The 22,388-nt window shown below is 42.6% G+C and overlaps 1 protein-coding gene across 1 annotated transcript in view; it reads right to left on the bottom strand.

Moving 5' to 3' along the window:
* Nucleotides 1-3,243: 3,243 nt before the first annotated feature.
* The window catches only part of LOC145394010 (carbohydrate sulfotransferase 10-like), a 71,198-nt gene continuing 52,053 nt past the window's right edge, over nucleotides 3,244-22,388 (bottom strand). Inside the window, exons 3-8 of the mRNA XM_080267980.1 lie at nucleotides 16,967-17,187; nucleotides 16,601-16,700; nucleotides 13,907-14,032; nucleotides 9,475-9,554; nucleotides 8,416-8,595; nucleotides 3,244-3,721 (exon numbers count right to left, since the gene is read on the bottom strand). Of these exons, the coding sequence (XP_080124106.1) occupies nucleotides 3,244-3,721; nucleotides 8,416-8,595; nucleotides 9,475-9,554; nucleotides 13,907-14,032; nucleotides 16,601-16,700; nucleotides 16,967-17,187 (1,185 nt within the window). The remainder of the gene's footprint in view (nucleotides 3,722-8,415; nucleotides 8,596-9,474; nucleotides 9,555-13,906; nucleotides 14,033-16,600; nucleotides 16,701-16,966; nucleotides 17,188-22,388) is intronic.

Below are 22,388 nucleotides of genomic sequence, written 5' to 3'. Positions count from 1 at the left end.
ACTCAGCAATCACAGATTTTATGAGCTAGCACAGGTACACACTAAAGTGATACCAGATACAATGCACATAAACATTTCATAGAATGCAACCAGACATAAACTATAAATATGAAGGTGCTAAGAGCTGTAAAAGGAATTCATCCATCCATCATACAATCCTACATTGCCCCATGAGGAGCGTAGAAGCCCGGGGCTAGGCAGTTGGTCCCGACATTTAAGATGAGAGTGACCAGCCTCACTCATCCCTGAGTGGCAGTACATGAGCAATCAACCCCAACCACCCCTTGGATATAAACCTTCACCGGCTCAATCCGACTGGAGCGCAATAATTACCCACTAAACCACCAGGAAAAAAAAAAAAAAAATGATAACATAGTCATTATAGATTTCTTTGATTCTCAGTAATATTACCAACAGAGAGGTGTTGCACTTAAAATCAGTGTAACAACTGACTTCCTTCTTAAGCAGTTAAGACCTACTGAACATTATCTTAAACTACTATTTTTATATACCGGTAATGTTTTCAGTTACCGAGCTCAAAGGTTTTCTTAAAGTTTGTGGGAAGAATGCAGTCATGATATGGCTTCAATGAATATGTTAATTTTTACCTCACCAGATACTGTTTCTTGTACAAATTTGAGAGATTATAGCTTTAGCAACTACTTCAGTATGATGATACACAAGATGCTTTATGACTAAATCACTGCTTATCATGTTTGCTGCAACAAGTTTTACATGTAAACTGTAAATAAGGGCATTAATGACAGAACAGCCATGATTCAAAGCAATATTTTGTCAGTGCAGCACTAATTTTTAACTGCAGCTTAGTGTCTGCTCGTTATTTAATTTAACCACATGTTCTATACAATACAGTACTAAGTTTGCATTAGCGGTGCTGGTGCAGAGAATTTGCACCATATGAATGGATGAAGAATACAGTATTCATATATATGTCATTTTAGATTTTCTGCTTGTTTCCATATTAGAAATGGATTTTTTCTAATGTGGGTTAAAAAGATGATGATGATGATGATGATGATGAGTGACAGTGATGATGAAGATGATGCAGAACTCATGCAATGCTAAGCCAGCTTACAGACGGCAAAATTTGAATGACCATAGAAGTTAATACAGACTATACAGTATGACTAAATAAAATTTTAACTTGATGGCTTCTTTGAATGTGTACTGTACTGTACATATTTGTATTGCATTCTATGGTATGCACGTACAGTGTCTGTGATAATAACAGCCAATCGCATATCATTCATCATCCACATAAATTAGTTTCAGGACCCCATTCCATTCATATGTCAGGGACCTCCATTAGTTTTTTCAAGATAAGTAGTACTGATATACTAATACATCGCTTATCTGCAGTGCATAAAGATGCGAAAGCCTACAGTATCACACAGCCTCACAGCAGCCTGGGCCTCACATGTTAATACACCATATACCTGTACCACTGATGGGTATGCTAACTAATTCATACTTCACAGATAAGTAGCATCTGACCACATTTGTTTGGGGTACAGTAACCTCATATCCAGTACAGTATTTTTGTCAAACAGTACTGCTGTACTGGACTAAATCCGTACTGGACAAACAACAGATCTTATGGGAAAAATTAATAATGTCAGACAAGCCTTAAAAAAGTCCCCCCCAAATTCAACTTAACTGCATTTTGACACAACTAAGATTTTACCAACTTTTAAGGCAAGTGGTGATGGGCTTGAGGGGGAGGGGGAAGGGGAAGGGGTTTCTGAGGTTCCAGGAGGTCTTACTGACCCCCTGGAGGAGGGCCTTCAGGATCCTGAGGAGGCCTCTCTGCCTCAACCTCCCTCATAAATCCCTCATAGTCACACACTGACACATTGTCGTTTTTGTTATCACGAAGAAGTGCAATGCTGCAGTTTGACTGACATACGTCACAAGTCACAAGGAAGACGTACTGGACTGGTGTGACAATACTAGGGAAATGTCCCTCGGTGTTGGCCATCTTCCAGCGCCCAGGCAGGTAATAGTACTGGACACAACATGACAGTACTAGAGAAGAACTCCTTGGATTTGGCCCACTTTGCACGGCCGATCCGTACTAGCCCAACAAATCCGTACTACAGTAATAAATTATTTTTTTGCTGACCATACTGGACAAACATGTACTGGACGTGAGGGTACTGTAATATCCTAAATTTCTAATAATTCACTACCTTAACACTGCTTCACAGATCATTCCTAATGGACATTAAAACAATCACGCAGAATATTTTTGTGTTTGTGAATAGATCTGAAATGTCAATAGTTCCTACGTACTGTTGCAGCATTTTCCCCATTCATTTTGAACATGCCTGATACGGCTAAGTATTCTGGAGAATGTTATGTGTCATTGTCTCATTGCCTTCAGTATTTATAAAATAAGTTATGGTAGTAAACACTGCAAATTATACATAGGCTGCTGAGTGTTATGTTACTGTTACTATGGTACATTCACTGTATTTGTAGATAGTAAACTACAGTGCACAGCCCAGGTTATACATATTCATTCAAAGGGAATATCAAATGTAAATTACTAATGCTCAATATTCAGCTGGGGTTAACTTGTCCAGAAGATTTACCAAACTTTGTGCTACAAAGTTATGCATTACTCTGAAGTTGAAATCACAGTACAATATCAAAGATTTTAAATCTCACAGCAGGACAGTTATAATTTTAAATAACATACTGTACTGAAAAGGTGATGGAGCAAAGTACTGTAACAGTTGTTGAGGGAGGTAATTAAGATGTGTAGTTAATGAAACGCTGTATTAATTATTAGCAAGATATTGATGCCCATTACTTGTGAGCTGCCACAGTCTATTTTGGCACTACTGTGTTGGAGATGGTGCCCTATATACTGTACAGACTACTGATAATATAAATTTTTTGTAACCCCTACAATCAGATGTCATAATTTATGTTTTATTATTGCTATCTCCAGATGATTATATTCATCTTAAGATAGTTTTAAAACTATTTATCTTTTCCACTGGAAAGTTCTCCTAAACTGAATAAAATCATTGGATATCAGCAAAATTAAGCAACTAAAAAATTTTATCATAATGATGTGGGTAAGAGTATTGTTATTTGCTCCTGTCCATATGTCCCTTCCGTCTGACTACTTCATATACTACTGGGGACAATATGAAGTACGATACAACACATAAAATGAATGAACATTCATTACAACACTATTATAATGAGATCTCATGTCTCCCGAATAACTGGACTAGTTTCCTCGGCTGCCTGATTCTCGTATTGGTTTTCAGACTCTTCATCCATCCCAGCATTGTCGTTTTGTATCACTTCCACCTCTTCATTGTCTTCATAGTCCTCATCTTCATTGTCACCATCTTCCTCTTCCTCATCATAATCATACTCCTCCTCATCTTGCTCATCTGTCATGAGTGAGGCATTGTTTGCTGTTGTCCCACTTACAAGCTTTAAGTATGGTTCTACCTCATACTCAAACATCAGGAAGTCCATGAGGTACTTTTGGTAGAGGCGCTGGATCTCAGAGAGTGTGAGCTGTGAGAAATATGAAGATGCGAGGTCTGAGGTTGTGTGGTCTGTGGATGATGTTCGATGAGACCACTCAATGTGTGTCACCCCTGACAGACCCCGGTGGTAAAGGATGAAGTCTGCATCACGTTCTAGTGTCTCCATCTTGGCTATCACGTCAAATCTGAAATTGAATACAGTATACATGGGTCCCTCAAAAAGTTCTTGGCCTTGTCCAGAAACAAGGGGAGTAACCACAAATTTTGGGTATGACTACACAATGAAGCTTTATATGACTACATATGAACTCAAATCTTTGTCTTTAACTGTTTGCAGGTGAGTCCCTTTGAAATTTAGTAGGTTAAAGCAAAACCCAAAAATGGACAAGAAAGAAGCCTATGCTTTGATCAAGTACAGTATCTGCAAAAAAAAAAGGTATGACCCCCAAGGAAAGCATGAAGACATGGTCAACACACTTGGTGAGGACTCTCCCTGCTATTCCACCATAAAGAAGTGGGATGCTGATGTCAAAAGGGACAGGGAGAGCACGGAAGATGACCCACAGCTGGGATGCCAAATATCACTGACCATGAACAATCAAGTGGAGGCCATTCACTGCACTATCTTCAGTGACAAAAGTTTGTCTGTGCAACAGAAAAGCGATACCATGGGCATCAGTGTTGGCTCACTGCACAATGTTTTGACTGACATTTGGGTATGAACGAGCTGTCTGCAAGATGGGTATTCATAATGCTGATACCAGACCAAATGCTAATCAGACTGGAAATTTCACTTTTGGCTCAATTCTAGGCTGATCCAGCCAACTTCTTCTGGAAATCTGTGACCTAAGATGAGACATGGGTACACACCACTTCGAATGTGAATCAAAGAATCAAAGCCTGCAATGGAAACATCCCTGTTCTCCACTTCCCCCAAAATTCAAGCAAGTGGTATCTGTTGCCAAGGTAATGGCCTCAGTGTTGTGGAACACAGGGAGTTGTGGCTGACTACTTGCAAAGGGGCCAAACCATTAACCCCTGCCATGCTAATTCTTATCAATCTGATTACCCTCCCTGAGTCATTGTTTAAGGACTTTTCTTTTTATTATTAAGTTGATTTTTTGTCATCAGATCAAGTGTTTCTGAGCTCAGACTCTTCATCACTCTCACCTTTTGTAATTTATGCCTCTTGGGTGGGTGTGAGGGCAGTGATAAGTCACCAGAACCATGGGAGGTAGACAGGCATGAATCTGCCATGCTGGGCTACAAACAACAACTGAATTACTAAATATGCAGTATTTGGCAACTGCAGTTTGGCAGGGCTTGGCAACAGATCTGATGGTGCAGAGGGAGACTCAATGTTCCCATGGAAACCACTGACGCTTCCTTGTGCTTGACATTATGGCACGGAGATCCATCGCTTCATATGAGGTGATCAGCGTGGCCAGGAGTGGCCTGCATGTCGCCTCATATGAGGCGATGATTGTGGTGGAAGTTAATGAGGCCTATTATGCATCACAACTGTGACAGCTGAAAGAAGCAATCAAAAAGAAATGGAGAGGAGAGGTACGGGCAGGCATACTGTCACTTCAGGACAATGCCCATGTCCACATGGCATAGTTGGCAGTGGCTAAGGCAACCAACTGTGGCTTTGAACTGTTGCCTCATGCTCCTTACTCGCCCAACCTGGCTTTGTATGACTTCTACCTGTTTCCCAAACTGAAATCCCACTTGCTTGGTCACCGTTTTTGAAGTGATGGTTAAGTCACCCTTTTTTTTTTTTTTTTTTTTTTTTTTTTTTTTTTTTTTAGTAATAAGTATGGAAGAAGGAACCGAAGACCAGACGCCCGCAAGACTGTTCCCTCAATGAAAAAATTAAAACAAAATAACTGAGGGCCAAATTCAAGATCCTTTAATTTTGAAATCCATCCATCCATCCATCATCCAATCCTGTGTCGCCCTATGAGAAGCGTAGGAGCCCAGGGCTAAGCAAGTTGGTCCTGACATTTAAGATGAGAGTGACCAGCCTCACTCATCCCTGAGTGGCATTACGCATAACCCCAACCACCTGTTGGATATAAACCTACACAGGCTCAACCCGACTGGAACGCCTTAATTGTCCACTAAACCACCAGGAGCCATAATTTGGTTATATGGTTATCACCCAGCAGAGTAAATGGTTTTCTGGTGTACAGGAAATCATTTAGCTTGTCATTCGGTGTACAGTCACCCATAGGCAGAAGGAAGAGGAAAGAAAGAAAAAAAGACAGAAGAGGGAGTGTAAAGTCACCCGTTGGCAGAAGAAAGAGGAAAGAATGAAGGAAAGATATACAGAAGAGGAAGGGAGAAGAGAGGAAAGGGCAGACACCAAAAGCAGCACTACATTGAGTGAGTGGATGGTAAGTGCCCCCACCTACCACTTTAAATTCTGAAATCCCTGGACATACTGCATTTACAAGACTGGAGGTCATAGGCAGTAGGAAATACTGAGAGGAAGACAGTTCCAGAGATGACCTGTTGCATACATGAAGGACTAGTTAACTCTTGCATTAGAGAGTTGGACGGAAAAGGGATGAGAGTTTGCTGTAGTGGTGAAGAATGCAAGCAGATAGTTCAGTGGAGAAGTGACCACTGAAGTAGCAACAGAAAAGAGATAAAGATGCAACAGTGTGACAAAGAGACAGAGGTTGAAGGGAGCCACTAAGAGTAGGAGAATTCCATCTATCCATCCATCATCCACTCCTATGTTGCCCCATGAGCAGAGGAGCCCAGGGTTAGGCAAGTTGGTCCTGACATTTAAGCTGAGTGACCAGCCTCACTCATCCCTGAGTGGCATTACGTGGGCAATAAACCCTAACCACCCCTTGGATATAAACCTACACAGGCTCAATCTGACTGGAGTGTCTTAAATACCCACTAAACCACCAGGCGCCATAATATGGTTATGTGGTTACCACCCAGCATAGTAAATGGTTTCCTGGTGTACAGGAAACAATTTGGCTTGTCACTCAGTGTAAAGTCGCCCATAGGCAGAAGGAAAGGGAAAGAAAGACAGAAGAGGGAGTATAAAGTCACCCATGGGCAGAAGGAAGTGGAAAGAATGAAGGAAAGAATGACAGAAGAGGAAGGATGGACGAGAGGAATGGGCAGACACCCAAAGCAGCGCTATATCGATTGGATAGTGAGCGTTCCCAGCTACCACAAAGTAGGAGAATTAATGAGATGAAAAACCTTTGACTCCATCTTGTTAAGAACAGCTGTATGTGGGAAGCCTCCCCACACATGAGAGTTTTACTCTACACAGGGGCAAATTAAACCCTTGCATAAAGTCAAAAACTGTGCAGGGTTAAAGAAGGCACCAAGTTGGCTTGACGCACCCAATCTTTCTCATGATGCAACCTTCTTCCACGATGGGACAGCAATACCTGAACATTGGTTGACAAAATGCAATGAACTTAGGGAAGACTGTTGAGAAATAATACAGGAACAATCTTTCTCCTGTGATATTTTTAAGTGAAACTGAGAACTTCTTGAAGGGCCCACATATAAACATTGCATATGCAGTATAATCATCATCCTCACCTCTTTTTTTTTTCCCTCTCTCTCTTTTTTTTTTTCCACCTAAGAATGGGATAAGGTAGGTGCAGAAAACATGGAAAGAGAAAGCATCAAGGAGGGAAACTAACAACAGCATGTCCAAAGAAGTAGGACACATTCATATACCATTCAAGTCCCAGATTCCTGGCTTTACTTAACAGGGATAACCATCTACACATATGTTTTTGGTATTTAACTTTATAATAAACAAAGTTATGACAATAAAAAATTAAAACTAGGCATAAGACAGCAGCGATCAGTTGCATATTACAGTACTCCCTTCAAATGTAGAGGCTTAAGGTTATGTTACCATGACATATCAAAGGACAGGTGACTGTCCTTGATATGTCATGCCCCTGGAGGCATGACATGATAATAAAAGCTTCCAACCACCTCTTGGAAATCTGAACCTGTGCGAAGCATGACTGGTGTCCTTAGAAAACTCTACCACCAGATATCATTTTCAAAAAAATATTTGCAAAATAAATTACGGAAAATGTTAACCAAGGCATACCCAATTCTGCAGAGTAAAGAGTAACCAGTTTATGAAAAAAGGGTAAAAAGAAAGTGCAATGCCATTTGAAATTGCTGACAGATAAACAGTAGGGATGAAATGGTGTGGTTCCACAGACTGTTATGATGAAATACTGTACACAGTATACTGAGAGCTCAGATGTTCAACATGCCAATGAAGTGGCAGGAGATACAAATACGCAGAAGAAAGCATATGAATAATGTGCTTTGAAAGTTTTTGGTATGATGAGTTTACAAACATAAAGAAGTACAGTATTCAAAATGAGTTAGGGTCTTGATGGTTAACATATTCATAAACAGAACAATTCTTAATCCAGACAATTTTAAAGCCTGGATGATGTCACTGGACACTGTCAATTCTCCCATTTTTTTCTGTTTTGTTTCCATTTGTGCCATCAGTTCTTAGTTTGAAACAGGGTCAGGATGAGTATATAGCAAAAATTAAAGTGACATAATAGGATATATATTTTGGGCAGTGTCCTGTTGTGTGAATATAAAGCAAGCCATTCACAGATGCTGGAGAGGGAAGCCTTCATATGGTGGCACCATTATACAGTACAGTAAATGGGTCACTCCACTGCCCGGTTATACAGCAAAAATGAACCTTAATTCCTTCATATCCCCCAAATGAGGATGCTGGATTGCAAAAAGGCTACTTCAGCCTGCATTTCATGTTCCTGGCCACAACAATAAACAAAAGTGAGTATGCTGGAAGACTTAGAGTGATAAAACATTAATCCAACAGTACCTGATGTGGCAGGGTGTACAGAGGAGTGATACTGGTCGCCAATGTTCATCATACTCCTCCACATCTGTGTCAAGTAGATACTGTACAAACTCTCGGAAGGTGGGCTCACGACGAGAGTCCTCCCCTCTCCGGTACACACGCACAATCCTTTTCCCATAGATGGAGTAATAATAACCACCTCTGGGGATATGTGAAGAAGGAATTATGGAGAGTGAGGAGAAGGCGTGAGTGATCATGGAGGGAAATAGTAACTGATAGGAGTGAGAGGGAAACAACAGCATGGAAGAGGCTGGAATGAAGTGAAGTGGAGGGATAAAAATCAGTTGGTGAAGTTGGGTAAAGGGAGATGTGTTCATATGAGCAAGAGTAAGGAGGGAAAGGAAGAGATTTCACACAAAGGACTGGGAGTTCAGTATAGAAAAAGAATAAGACACCTGTAAAGATATGGTGTAAGATAGGATGGAAAGGTGAATGACTGGCACTATTATATGGAGGAGGGAGTAGGCATGAACATGTGTCAGAGGGCATGAATATGTTAGAATGTGATAGGAGGGAGAATGAACTGAAGAGAATTGACATATTTACAAGGGTGGAGTAAAGTGCACAAAATTTGAAGAGTGGAAAAAAGAACAAAGAGTTGGAAAGCGATGTCCTGTATAGGTAAAGTAATGAGGATGAGAAAGAACTTAGTACAGAAACACTAATAAAATGAAGAAAACTGCCATAATTATGGGCAATGAGGATGAGACAAAGTTATGCATGTGAAGGGGAAAGTTGTGAAGAAGCATTGGGTAATTGCAGAGCCTGAAAATGAAGAAAGGAAGGAGGAAAATTCATGACCATGAAAGATGAGTGGAAACATTATAACTGCAGCTGACTTTAAGCATGAAACAGAAAGGTTTCACATTGTGTAGAGCTGATAAACATGTGAGCCCTGTAAGCATACTTTATACAGCATATTGTATCAGGATTCCTAATTTTATTCCTTTCCACTCTGCAATTCTTTATAGTGTAATTATAAATTTCCAGGGGATGTCACTGTCATAGCTGATGCAGTACCTGGCTTTCAAGTCCCGTTCATAGTCCTCCAGTTTGTCACGGTAGGCTGAAAGCACACGTTCAAATGGATGACGTACCACCTGTGGAATAAATATGTTGCTACAAATAAGGGTTAGCCTTGAAAAGCCTCACTTCAGTAGCATTACTGTCTAGTGTTTTATCCTTAGGACTTTACACTCAGTCAGAGATGAAAGTCATTCATTCTGTTAAAAAGTTATGTACTACATAATTATACTGTACAGTTAACTCTTAATTATCTGGCACAATTCACTCAAGCCCTGCGCTGGTTGAAATAAACTGCCGGATACTGCATAGTACCCCCCGCATCGGCTCAATATTTGGTGTCAAACCGGATATTGCGTTGCTCTCCATCTCGAACCTCTATCCTAAAAATTTTACCATTAGTAAAAGCTGAAAATTAAGCATAAAATACAATAAAGTAATGATACAATACAGTGACTGAGTGCCAGTTGGCTTCCGTTTCTGAGCAGGTTGATACACCTCAATGCCGGATATTGCATACAACTGCCAGTTACGTCCCGTTTTGGTGCCTGATATTGCTTCAACTGAGCCAAGCCAGCAGTGCTGGATATGGTGTTGGGCCAGATACTGCAATGGCGGATAACTGAGAGTTTACTGTATATAAAACATTAACTCAAAGTAAGATGTTAGATATTTAGAAAAGTTTACAAGATATTACACCCATGTTGTGCTGTGTTGTATACAGACCATGACCTATCAGCATTCTCTGAAGACCAGAGCCAGGCTTTGATGCCACTCTGTGTGTGTGTGTGTGTGTGGGTGTGTGTGTGTAATTCACCGGGTCGGTCAGGATCGGTCAGGATCACTTGATGGTCGTGATTGTCAGCTTTTACCCTCCCGGAAGGGAGCTGAGAGCTCATATAGTCCGATCTAAGGGCAAGGCTGTGACCTTCACACACGCACACACCCGTCCCCTTGCTCAAGGGGGACAGTAACCACCCACTTCGTCAGTGAAACTTTTCGCAACCTGAGCGAGGCGCGAACTCCCGTCCACCAGTTGGCAAGCGGGAACGTTACCACTGCACCAGCGAGCGGTGTGTGTGTGTGTGTGTGTGTATTGTGTTGTGTTGTGTTGTGTGTGTGTGTGTGTGTGTGTGTGTGTGTGTGTGTGTGTGTGTGTGTGTGTGTGTGTGTGTGAGGGGGGGGTTGTAATGAACAGTGTCTGACTTGTATATCAGTTTACAATGTTCAGGTAACCTGTACAATAGTGAAATATAGTTCAGTAATATGCTGGCATGTGTTACAAGTATATCATGATAAAGTGTGAGGCACAGTGTGCTGAGATTATGAGGGGAGATGAAGGTAATGAGATATTGAAGTGATGTAAGAACAACAAAGACAGGCTAAAGGGTACGATATGATGTGAGATTAACTATGTACTGTACTGAGGATGGGGTGAAACCAAGATGGGAATGGTGAAAATGAGACTGAGGTAAAATGAGGGAAGAAAGAGGTGAGGCAAGTAAAGGCAGTGAGGTTTGGCAGTGATAAGACAATAAACAATGATTAGGGGTGAGGTAATGTACGACAAGACTGAAGCAAGGTCTTTATCTATCTATAGCCAGACACCATAATCCCATTAGGGGTGGCTGTTTGTCTTTGAGCTAGTTGTTTAATGGGGAGGGGCACTCACTCTCCACCAATCCACTTGTTGACACAAAGGTAACACACATAGTTACCGTATATGGTTACCAACCAGCACTGTAAATGGTTTCCTGGCTTACAGGAAACCATTAGGCTTGTTACTCATGTAAACCCACCTGAAATGGACAGAAGAGTAATAAAAAGTGACAGGAAAGAAGGAAGAAACAGGAAGAGAGGAGGGCAGACACAGAAAGAGACTGAAAAAGATGAAGGAAGAAGTAGGTGGCACTACGTCAAGTGAGTGGACGATGGCTGCCAACACTTACCACCACGGTGAGGTGGTGAGGCAATAAGTATAAGGGAGTACAAAGGAAGAAAAACAGCAACAGCCCTTTCAAGGCTGTCTGTTACAATGAAGACTAAGGCTATAATTATGTACTAAGGAATATTGAATTCAGTGACATAAAATGGGTACAATAAGATACTGAGATTTGGCAGGAGTGCAGAAAGGTTGCAAGAAAATGGAAAAAATGCAGAATATAGGAGAGAGGTGGACAGGGGACTGGGTAAATATGATTTGGAGCAAATAGGGGAGGTGGAAGATGTATGCAACATATTCACAGACAGAATCTGTGCAGCATGTGGGGTAGTGTGCAGGTAGAAGAAAAGGCGAAAGGGCTTGCAAGAAACTGCATGGTGGACTGAAGAGGTTAGATAAGCTGTGGTGCAAAAGAAGAAAGCATACAATGAGTGGATGGGAAGCAGAAGCATGGAGGAAGTTGAGATATGGAAGAGAGAGTTATCAATAGAGAGAAAGAGAAAGGTGAAAAGATTCGTACGAAGAGAACAGAGAAGGAATTTGGAAGGAAATTGAATGTAAAGTGGAGGGAATGTATGAAAATGTTCTGGAAGAGGTAGAGTTAGACAGAGTGATAAAGAAGTTAGCAGGGAGGTGAAAGACAAAAATGGTAGACTGATAGTGGAGAAGGAAGAAAAAGTGAGCAGATGGAAAGAACACTGTTAAACATAGGGAATGAAAGTATTGTGAGTATAAGTGGTTGAGGAATGGTTGGGAGAAGGACGGAGGTGAGACGGGAGGCAAAAATCAGTAGGATGGAAGTAAAAGAAGCTATGAAGAAAGTCAGAATGGGGAAAGCCCCAGGAATTGATGGAGTGTGTGGTGAAAAGCTGAAGCACAGGGTGAAGACAGTAGTAGCATGGAAGTGAAAGATGTGCACATTGGCTTGGGAGGAAGGTATAATTCAAGAGGATTGGAAGTCACTTGGAATTATTCTCCTGTGCAATGGAAAAGGGGAAAAAGAAGTGTGTGGTAATCATAAGGGCATTTGTCTTCTTTGTGTAGTAGGAAAAGTATATGAGAGGATACATATTGACAGAGTTAGGAAGTTAGGGAGGTTTTAGGAAGGGGAGACGTTGTGTAGATCAGATATTCATCCTTAGGTCTTTAGTGGAAAAGTTTCTAAAGAAAGGAAAGATGCAGCCTTCATGGATCTGGCAAAAACATATGACAGAGTGGATAGACAAGGAATGTGGAAAATATGAAGAATATATGGCGAAAATGGGAAGTTGCTGAATGCTGTGAAGAGTATGTATGAGGAGGCTAAGGCTGCAGTGCATGTGGATTGAGAACTTGAGTGAATTTTTCTATCTGAATGTTGGGTTGAAACAGGGATGTGTTAAGTTTCCATGGCTGTTCAATCTGTATACAGATGGGGTTATAAAAGAGAAAGGTAGGGCAGTGGATGCTGGAGTGACCCTACTGAGAGAGGGCAGCATTGGAAACTTGCTCAACTGTTGTGTGCAGATGATACTGTACAGTAGTGTTAAATGAAGACGAATAGCAACTGCAAGGATTGGTGAGTGAGTCTGGGAGGTGTGTAAGAAACTGAATCTTGAAATGAATGTAGGGGAGAGTAAAGTTAAGGTCTTCAAGATAAAAATAGTCATAGAATGTACAATGAGGTTGGATGATGAGGAAAGGGAAAATGTGAGTGCATCTATGTACTGTACTTGGGTAATGTGATAAGGAAGGAAGTTTGGAGGATGAAGTGCTTGAGAGGGTACAACAAGGAAGTTGCTGGTTCTTTGAAGGCAGTGATAAGAAATAGGGAAGTGAGCATGGAAGTTTAAAAAAAAAAAAAAAAAAAAAAAAAAAAAAAAAAGCTGCATGAATGCATTATGATACCAACTCTAACATACGGAAGTGAAGCTTGGACCTTGTTGGACAGACACAAGTCAGGACTGAGAGCAGTGGAAATCAGTTATTTGACAGGAGCATGTGGAGTTACATGGAGAGAGACTGACAAATGAGGAAGTGAAGGAGTGTTGTGGTGGGGATGTGGATGTGATAAAAACCACTGAGGTGGTTTGGCTATGTGGAGAGGATGGAGAACAAGAGACTAATGAGGAGAGTGTATGTGAATGAGGTGGAGGGAGGGGGAGAGAGAGAGGGAGGTCAAAGATGAGTTGGAGGGATAGAGTGGACAGGAATACTGTATGAGAGATGGGTGTGTGTGGGCTGGAGGGAGGGCAGTTAAATGTCACAGGACAGGGCAACGTGGAGGCTATTTGTTTGTGGCCACCCCTTATGGGATTGAGGCAACTGGCAATAGATAAATAGACAGTTTTGGTAGGGTGAGGCACTGAGATGAAGGGATGGAGGTAGTGAGATAGACAGTGTGGTGAGGTGAGGTGAAGTAAGGTGAGATAAGTGAGGTGATATGGGAATGAGGTGAAATGAGGTGATAAAGAGAGGTGAGACAATGATGTGAGGTGAAAGGCTCACCATAAACTTGAGAGTGGTGGGTAGAATGGTCTTTAGGACTGGCCCAGGCAGGTGTGGGTAGTTTTCTCTCAAAAGTGAATGCCGCCCAACCTTGTTCTTGTACGTTTCCTCCTCCAACCCTGCTACCTGTGAATATATATATTAGCTTTGTACAGTTTAGCCACTTTAACTTGGCAGAAATTTTTGTTCATTTGCAAGCTTATTTCCCTCAGCTTTGTGGCACAATAAGACAATACAATATTGTAGCTGTACATTATTTCCATAGCACTTCTTTTTCAGTCTTGTGAAGCAGGATGGTATCGTTTTCGGCAACTCACCCTAAACTGTTACGTAAGATTCAAACTGTGTGTGTGTGTGTGTGTGTGTGTGTGTGTGTGTGTGTGTGTGTGTGTATGTGTGTGTGTGTGTGTGTGTGTGTGTGTGTGTGTGTGTGTGTGCATGCGTGTGTGCGTGCATGTGCTTTAACTCCTCCTAAGCTATCAGACGAATTTGAAGTAAACTTCCCAGTTGAGTTCGTCTGGTTAATTTAAAGATATTCCACTATATGCAATAATTCCAGCCATGATTTTTAGGGGGTCAGCCTCCCTTACCAAATAAAAAAATTCTCAGAAATAGTGAAAGGAGGGGAGATATGGCTGTGACATCTCAGTACATGTTGTACAACAGACTCTCATATGTTATGTGATACTGTATTTGGGGAGCAAAAATTCCCCAGTGTTTCTTGGGGGGTCAGTACCCCTCCCCAAAATAAAAACAATCAGAAACAGGAGAAAGTGAGCACATGAATTTCCACGAAATTTCCATACATATCAAAGAACTGGGTATGCAGTTTTCATGTTTTCTATGAAAGTACAGGAAGAAACTGCACATCTGTTTTATTATTAGTACCATATTCTACTGTTTTGGCATCCCTTTTTAACCTGGCAGCGTCCAGATGGACTCAATCGGATACGTTTATGTGAAGCTACAAAATGTGGTGAATGTTTTTGGCATATCTGACAGAACCAGGATTCCGGGGGCTTGAATGATAAGTGAATGGAAGTGTGGCCCATTGGACTGGGCAAATCTGGGCTGTCTGGACATTGCTACTCCTCACCCTGTCCTAGGATGGGAAAGGAGGTCCACATGATGATGATGATGATGATGACTGTATTCTAGTATTAATATCTTTTTACAGCTTAGCATTCAAGATATAGAGATGACAAGTTTAGGTCAAGTCAATGTAGACAGAATACTGTATACAGTAGTCACATATAGTGCTGCTTCATACAACACTACCCTCCCCTTCTGCATGTGCCTGCCCAAATCCTTCACTCTCATTCTTCATAATGGTCATTTGGTATTCTCCACAACAAAGCTTTTCATTACATCCTCACAGTATTATTGTAGACATCCATAATACAAACTACAACACCAGCATAAACATATACAAAAATTTTAGTATATTTTAACTTTAATGGTCTCTCTCTCATGGAATAGGTTTAAACAACAACTTTTCTACTGGTCACAATAATTTTCTTGCATCATCACAACAATAACATGGGAAAAAAATTTAAACTTCTCTTGGCTCCAATTCATTATACATAAAGCACATGACGTGTACTCATGAAGTATTTGTAACATCTTCAAAGTTATTGTCATATCATTTCGTTTATAAAGGCTCCAATATGCTTGCATGTGTCAGCCTTCGTTACCTAATGGTGACTCTCCATGCTGCTTGATCTCTGACAACCTCCCTATTCAGTGCTTTATCCCTGAAGTCACACTCTATGACCTCATACCAGGTATTTTTAGGTTTGCCACTTCCAACACTATGCTTGACATTCACACCTCTCAATTTCCACACCAAACTGTCAGCCTCCATCCTCTGAATATGCCCAAACCATCTCAATTTACCCCTCCTCATCACAACACCAATAAATTCAAGTCCCATATTCCCTCTCAACTCTTCAATCACAATCCTAGCTCCCCAGGCCTCACATTCATGGACACACTATACATCCATCTAATCACTGTCATTTCTGTACATTTGAGCCTGTGGATATCCTCTTCCTTTACTGTCCTGGTCTCACTACCATAAAGCATTACACTCCAAATACATGCTGCATACAGGGACAGCCCACTCAGTGTCAGAAGAGGCAACAGCTCCCTGAACTTCCTCCAACCTTTCCTTACCCTAGTCGTAGAGCAATCTCCAGCCCCACCTCTAGCAAATAACATGTCTCCCAAATAACAAAACTCTTCCACACACTCAAAAGACCCGACAGCAAGATCAATTCTTTCATGCCTGCCAGTCTTGACATGCTCTCCCCAACACACCACACACAAAATCACCAATATTTTGCAACCTACCTCAAATACCACATCTCTTATGCATCAACTTATCACAACCATTGCGTAAGATGGAGTTACTTCCTACACCCTTGTGGCAAACTGCACATGGTCACACTCCCTCGGCTTTGATTGTACCACCACCAGCCCTAGATATCATCAATTTTGTTTTATCCACATTTACTCTCACACACTTGTGCCCCATTCTCTCTCCACTTCCTAAATCATTCCTCTGCCTCACTTTCATTCTCTGCATTAAACACCAAACCATCAGCATGCAACATCTTCCATGGAAGTCCATTTCTGAAGTGAAATCAGAAAGCTTCAAGCACCATAACAAACCAAGTTATTTTCTCATAATACCTGCAGGAATGCATACAGCCAGCTAGTGCTTGCAGCCTTGGGCACCTTGCACCAGGTTAGGCCATGTTGCTGATCCACAAACATTTGGTGGAATGAAGACCTGGTGGAAGAGCAAGGGGCAGGTCAGGGACACAGTATATACAAGAGCACATCACTACCTGTAGTACCAGTAATGATTTGTATGCCTTACAGAAATGCAGGATAATCATTAAAAAATATATGAAAACACTGACCTAATATTTTGTAAAACATTAATAAGAACTCATAATGACAAAGAATATACTGTAATGTAGAAATGTAACAATATACAGTACTGCATAATATAATGAAATATACAAATAGGATAAATTCCACCAGTAACTTTACTTTTTGTTAAGCTGCCACAGTCTCTCAAGCTGAGACTGAGATAAATCCTTCCTGTCTTTGAGCACCTCATTCTTGAGTCCATCACCTTCAACTGGTTTTTGAGCTGACTTCAGGAACTTAGCTTTGGAGGTGTAGGCACCCCAGCCTTTGCACACTTCCTTCGCACGAGATCTCCGCTGCTCATACTCTGCCACCTGCACATCCTCCATGGTACGCAAAGGCTGGTGGAAGAAGCAAAGGTGCAGGTCAGAAAAGTGGCTTTATACAGTACAGCAACAGCCAATACCATTTTTCCCTCTTTGAGATGCTTGGGCCCAAGCCTAGGCTTTCATAATTCAGTGTGGTTACAGTAAAGGTTCATAACTGACCCACTTCCTTGGTGTCATTACATGATCAAAATGCCTCCAATTCTATCTATCTATCTATCTATTGCCAGACGCCTCAATCCCATTTGGGGTGGCCACAAACATATCGCCTCCAAGTCGCCCTGTCCCCCGCCATTTCACTGCCCTGCTCCCAACTCACACCCCTCTCTCTCATATACCTCTCCACCTCATCCCTCCATCTCATCCTCGGCCTCCCCTCAATGAATTTGAGCTGATGTTGTATAGGGGACGGAGATCCCTGGATCTTGGAGGAGAAAGAGGTCTTAACTAACAATATACAAGGTAAAGTACTGACCATACAAGCTGATTAACTTTGGCATAACCATTTGACTCCAATTCCCTCTTGAGAAATAAACCCATGTAAGGATGGCACTCCAACTTGGGTATTATGATGTCTAGACCACCATTTGCTTGAAAGAGGTTTTATACTTACTAAAACATATACTGTACTGTATAAAGTATGACAATAAATTTATTAAGTTGAAAGATTTTCTGTTCATATACTTCCAAACCAGTCTGTCCAAGAGTAAATAGGAAAAGAAATAAACAGTCAATGAATTTGAGCTGATGTTGTACAGGGGATGAAGATCCCTGGATCTTGGAGGAGAAAGAAGTCTTAACTGACAATATACAAGGTAAAGTACTGACCATACAAGCTGATTAACTTTGGCATAACCATTTGACTCACTTATTTGTGCTCTGGCTTGTCTGCTGTCACCATTATCATCATCATCATCTTCATCATTCTAACACCATGCTCCTTGGTGGGATCTCCCCTAACAGGGAATGACTTTGACAGAATCACCTCCAGGCTACTTTATTCGAATACAGTACCTCTCTCACTCTCTCAGACACTACCCTTTCTCTTTCTCCTGTCTAGTCAGTTAACATCAAGAGGAAAATTATTTTATTGTCTGTGTGTTATAACTTTAACATTTAACATTAAATGAAGAAAAAACTGCTCATCATATAAACTGAAATGTACTTCTAGTTTTGTTCTGCTTCAGTGTGAGACTAAATAAAGTTTTCTGTCACTGCAGTTCTCAATTGGTGTTTGAAGGCAACTAAGTTATATGTGAATGAAACATCAACAGACTAGAGAAACTGGTTATGCCAAGCCAAAAAGTTTTGTGGCACTTCAATCCTCACCCTAAAAGTCCACTCATGGGCAACACCAATGGAAAATGTGATAATGTTCTCTCCCTTTGTCAGATATCCCTCCCACAAATACAGCATAAACCATAAAACTCAAATGGGAATGACTGGATATCGAGGGAAATAAGAAGGTACTTGCAGAGCACCTACAAAGGAACAATGTGTGAAGGGGAAGAACAAAGACTAAAGTCAACAGAGTAAGTTACCTTGAAAGAATGGATGACTGAAATAGAGAGAGTACAGTGGATTGGGTGATGGGAAAAATGAGTAGAGGAGATATATGGAAAAACTGTAGTGATGGAACAGTCGACAGCGTGATGAATGGACAGTACATTATATTGGGAATCAAGTGCACACTGAAGTCAAGGGAATGGAACAGTGAAGATCGAAAAGCAAGTGAATCTGAAGGGGAAGTGAAAACACACACACACACACACACACACACAATATATATATATATATATATATCCCTGTAAAACAAATAACTCAGAGTCAAATGGCCACCCCGTACGGGATTATGGCGTCTGGCAACAGATAGATAGATAGATAGATGGGTTGGTGTAAATGGCTGAGAGAGAGAGAGAGAGAGAGAGAGAGAGAGAGAGAGAGAGAATGTAGAAGGTACAGTATGCTGGGAGAGAAGATATGGGATAGGATGGTGCTGGTGGTCAGAAAGGGCTGGTATATGCAAATAATAGGTTGGCTTGGCGGGAAGTGAACCTATGATAAACGTTCGGAAGAGCAACGAGAAATTAAGCACTACGAAGTATTATTGCTTTCGCTGATGACGAAACAAAAGGATGGTTGACTTTATCCAAGGGTACAGTGTAAGAGTGTACGGCAAAGCTAAAAAGATTTTGCTCATGTGATGCCTTACTCCCCCTTAACTTTATTTTTGTAGTCTCTGATGTCATCTCTAAAATGCGTGACTTATAAAGCAGTGCCCCCGAAATGGAAACAGGAGAATACCATAGTGCCCCCGACAACGGTGCAAGCAATATACAGCCCAGTATGCCCGGGAACGTGCCGACACCCCCACACGGACCCCACGGGGTAGCCGCCACCAGTCGGAACAACCCCCGGCAACAACGGCATATGTCAGCCCGGGCTGTGCGCCCCTATGTCACGCAGCCACCACGCCATCGCCGTCGTAGGAGAAGGACACTACCTTCACGGAGTGGGATTGTTGAACCAGCTAGGGGTGATGTTGTTCTAGACACTCCAGACGGCGCCCCTCCTCGTGAGACGGCCTATTGTCGCTCCGAAAGTGTCCTGGTAGAGACGGCCTATTGTCACTCCCGCCCTCGTGAGACGGCCTATTGTCGCTCCGAAAGTGTCCCGGCAGAGACGGCCTATTGTCGCTCCCCTCCTCATGAGACGGCCTATTGTCGCTCCGAAAGTGTCCCGGTAGAGACGGCCTATTGTCGCTCCCCTCCTCGTGAGACGGCCTATTGTCGCTCCGAAAGTGTCCCGGTAGAGACGGCCTATTGTCGCTCCGAAAGTGTCCTGGTAGAGACGGACTATTGTCGCTCCGAAAGTGTCCCAGTAGAGACGGCCTATTATCGCTCCCCTCCTCGTGAGATGGCCTATTGTTGCTCTGAAGGTGCCCCGGTAGAGACGGCCTATTGTCGCTCCCCTCCCCGTGAGACAGCCTATTGTCACTTAGAAGGTTCCCCGGTAGAGACGGCCGATTGTCGCTCCCCTCCTCGTGAGACAGCCTATTGTCACTCCGAAGGTGCCCCGGTAGAGACGGCCTATTGTCGCTCCCCTCCTCGTGAGACGGCCTATTGTCGCTCCGAAGGTGCCCTGGTAGAGACGGCCTATTGTCGCTCCTGCCCTCGTGAGACGGCCCACTGTCGCTCCGAAGGTGCACGGAAGGAGGCAAGGAACGAGACGTCACCCTGGCAGGAGACAAGAGCCCAGGCCTCCCGTACCAGAGTGGCCCAGACAGGCCTCACAGCCTCCCCTGGCCTCCGCTCCCTACGCCTGGCTCTGGAACAGACGCACCTGACGGGCCCCAGCGTAAGCCGATGCTGCAGCCCTCCCCTGTCGGCGCCCCTAGACGTTGGAGACCGCAGTCCGCAGTCTCTCCCGATCCTCCCCAGGACACCCGGGCGCGATCTCCATACGCCCCCACGACGACGTAAGGCTCCCACCTCCGGCCGAAACTTACACCAGAGGTTCCTGGAGCTATTCGGCCCCAGTCCCGAGGGCCATACCCCTGAGCCCAGCCCGGAAGCCACGGGTAGCCCAGGACGCGAGAGGACGCCCCTACGAGTTGTCCCGTGCCCTCTTGGCACGCCTCCCCTTGGCGGTGTCCCTAGCCCGGCAGGATTGCCGACGGCGTGTTCCCGCCCCTGCCCCCCACGATGAATACGTGTGATGCTGCCCAGAAACAGTGCAAGTGATTTAGGTTAAGTGTGACTTTGCCTAGTGTAGTATCGTGCAGTGATTTAATATAGTGAATATCGGGGCAAGTAAGATCACAGTGAGAGAATAAAGGACGAGTGTGCGAACCAAGATCTGATGAACTATATTTATGAGTGACGTCCCTTATATACAATTAGTAAGACTGTGCCGCCTGGAAATTCCTCCGTAGGAATACACCCCTACTGCTGTGAGCTCTAAAGAAGTAATACGAGAAAGTGTTAGTGATATTCCCCCCACTCCCGCTACCCGTAAATCCTGTACGACATTCCCTTGTCCCAGTATCTAGTGTAAGTGTAAACCAAGAATAGAATCAATTACCAAAGTCCCTTTGCTATTGGAAAACGTGTAATCCTCATTGTTAATCCTTGCCTCTCTCCAGTATTACCATAACTCCCTTCTAGCCGTCACAAGTCACTCCCCGCACCTCCCCCTTTGTGAGACTCACTCCCCGCGCCTCAAGCGCGCGCCTATATTCACTGTACCCTGAATACACTAGGTTTGATTAGTTGGCATTAATATCAGATAAGCAAATATCCTGTGAGATACACATGTCCTAGATAAGGGTTTTATATTGCTATATATTATGTTGTAATATCTGCTGATCTGTCCTGTGTCTGATTGTGGTAATATACGTGTAAAGGTTATTGCCTAGAGTTTTTGTGTCCTGCCTCTCTTTTTTGCACTAAGCTCCGGTCTCGAAAGAGGACCCCGCTCCACGTTAGGTGTTTTAGGAACGAGAAGTCGAGCCTATTTACACCTGGCATTACAATCTCCATAAATCTTATTGTATTTTCAAGACAGTAATGCAACCCCGTCCTCCACGATCAGCAATGTCAGCAGCTGTATTACACAACTGCGCCACTGCGAGTCTTTCTGTCAATGCAATGCCACTTCAAGACAAGCAAACAACACAGAATCATATATGATCCTCATTCTTGGGTAACAATATCTTTGACACGTATCGACGCTTTTCTATTTAACTTGTACTTTAGTCAGTAATTAATCATCTGAAATCATATATCACATTTTATGACATTATACAAGGAAACTAAGCTGTACATAAACTTATGACAAATATACAAGGAAACCAAGCTGTACATAAATTTATATAAACAAAAACATGTTGAGAGAGAGAGAGAGAGAGAGAGAGAGAGAGAGAGAGAGAGAGAGAGAGAGAGAGAGAATGGCTGACCACCCTTCGAGATATTTATCAAAATTATTTATAGGGGGTAAAAAGGCGTATATGTGACTATCGGAATGGGGAACACCCGCTGTACTGGGAGGAGATAATAATAATAATAATAATAATCCATCCATCCATCATCCAATCCTACATTGCCCCACGAAGAGCGTAAGAGCCCGGGGCTATGGTCAGACTCAAATATGATGTCCGTTTGGGTGGGGCCCGAGAGGGGATTTCCCTCTCTACAGCTCTGCCGCATCAACCCCAG

This window comes from Coenobita brevimanus, chromosome 26 (assembly GCF_032717465.1).
Source record: "Coenobita brevimanus isolate Jiangsu-jjx chromosome 26, ASM3271746v2, whole genome shotgun sequence".
Lineage (NCBI taxonomy): Eukaryota > Metazoa > Arthropoda > Malacostraca > Decapoda > Coenobitidae > Coenobita > Coenobita brevimanus.
Note: the sequence above shows the minus strand (reverse complement) of the source record. Positions and strands in the feature narration are given on the sequence as shown.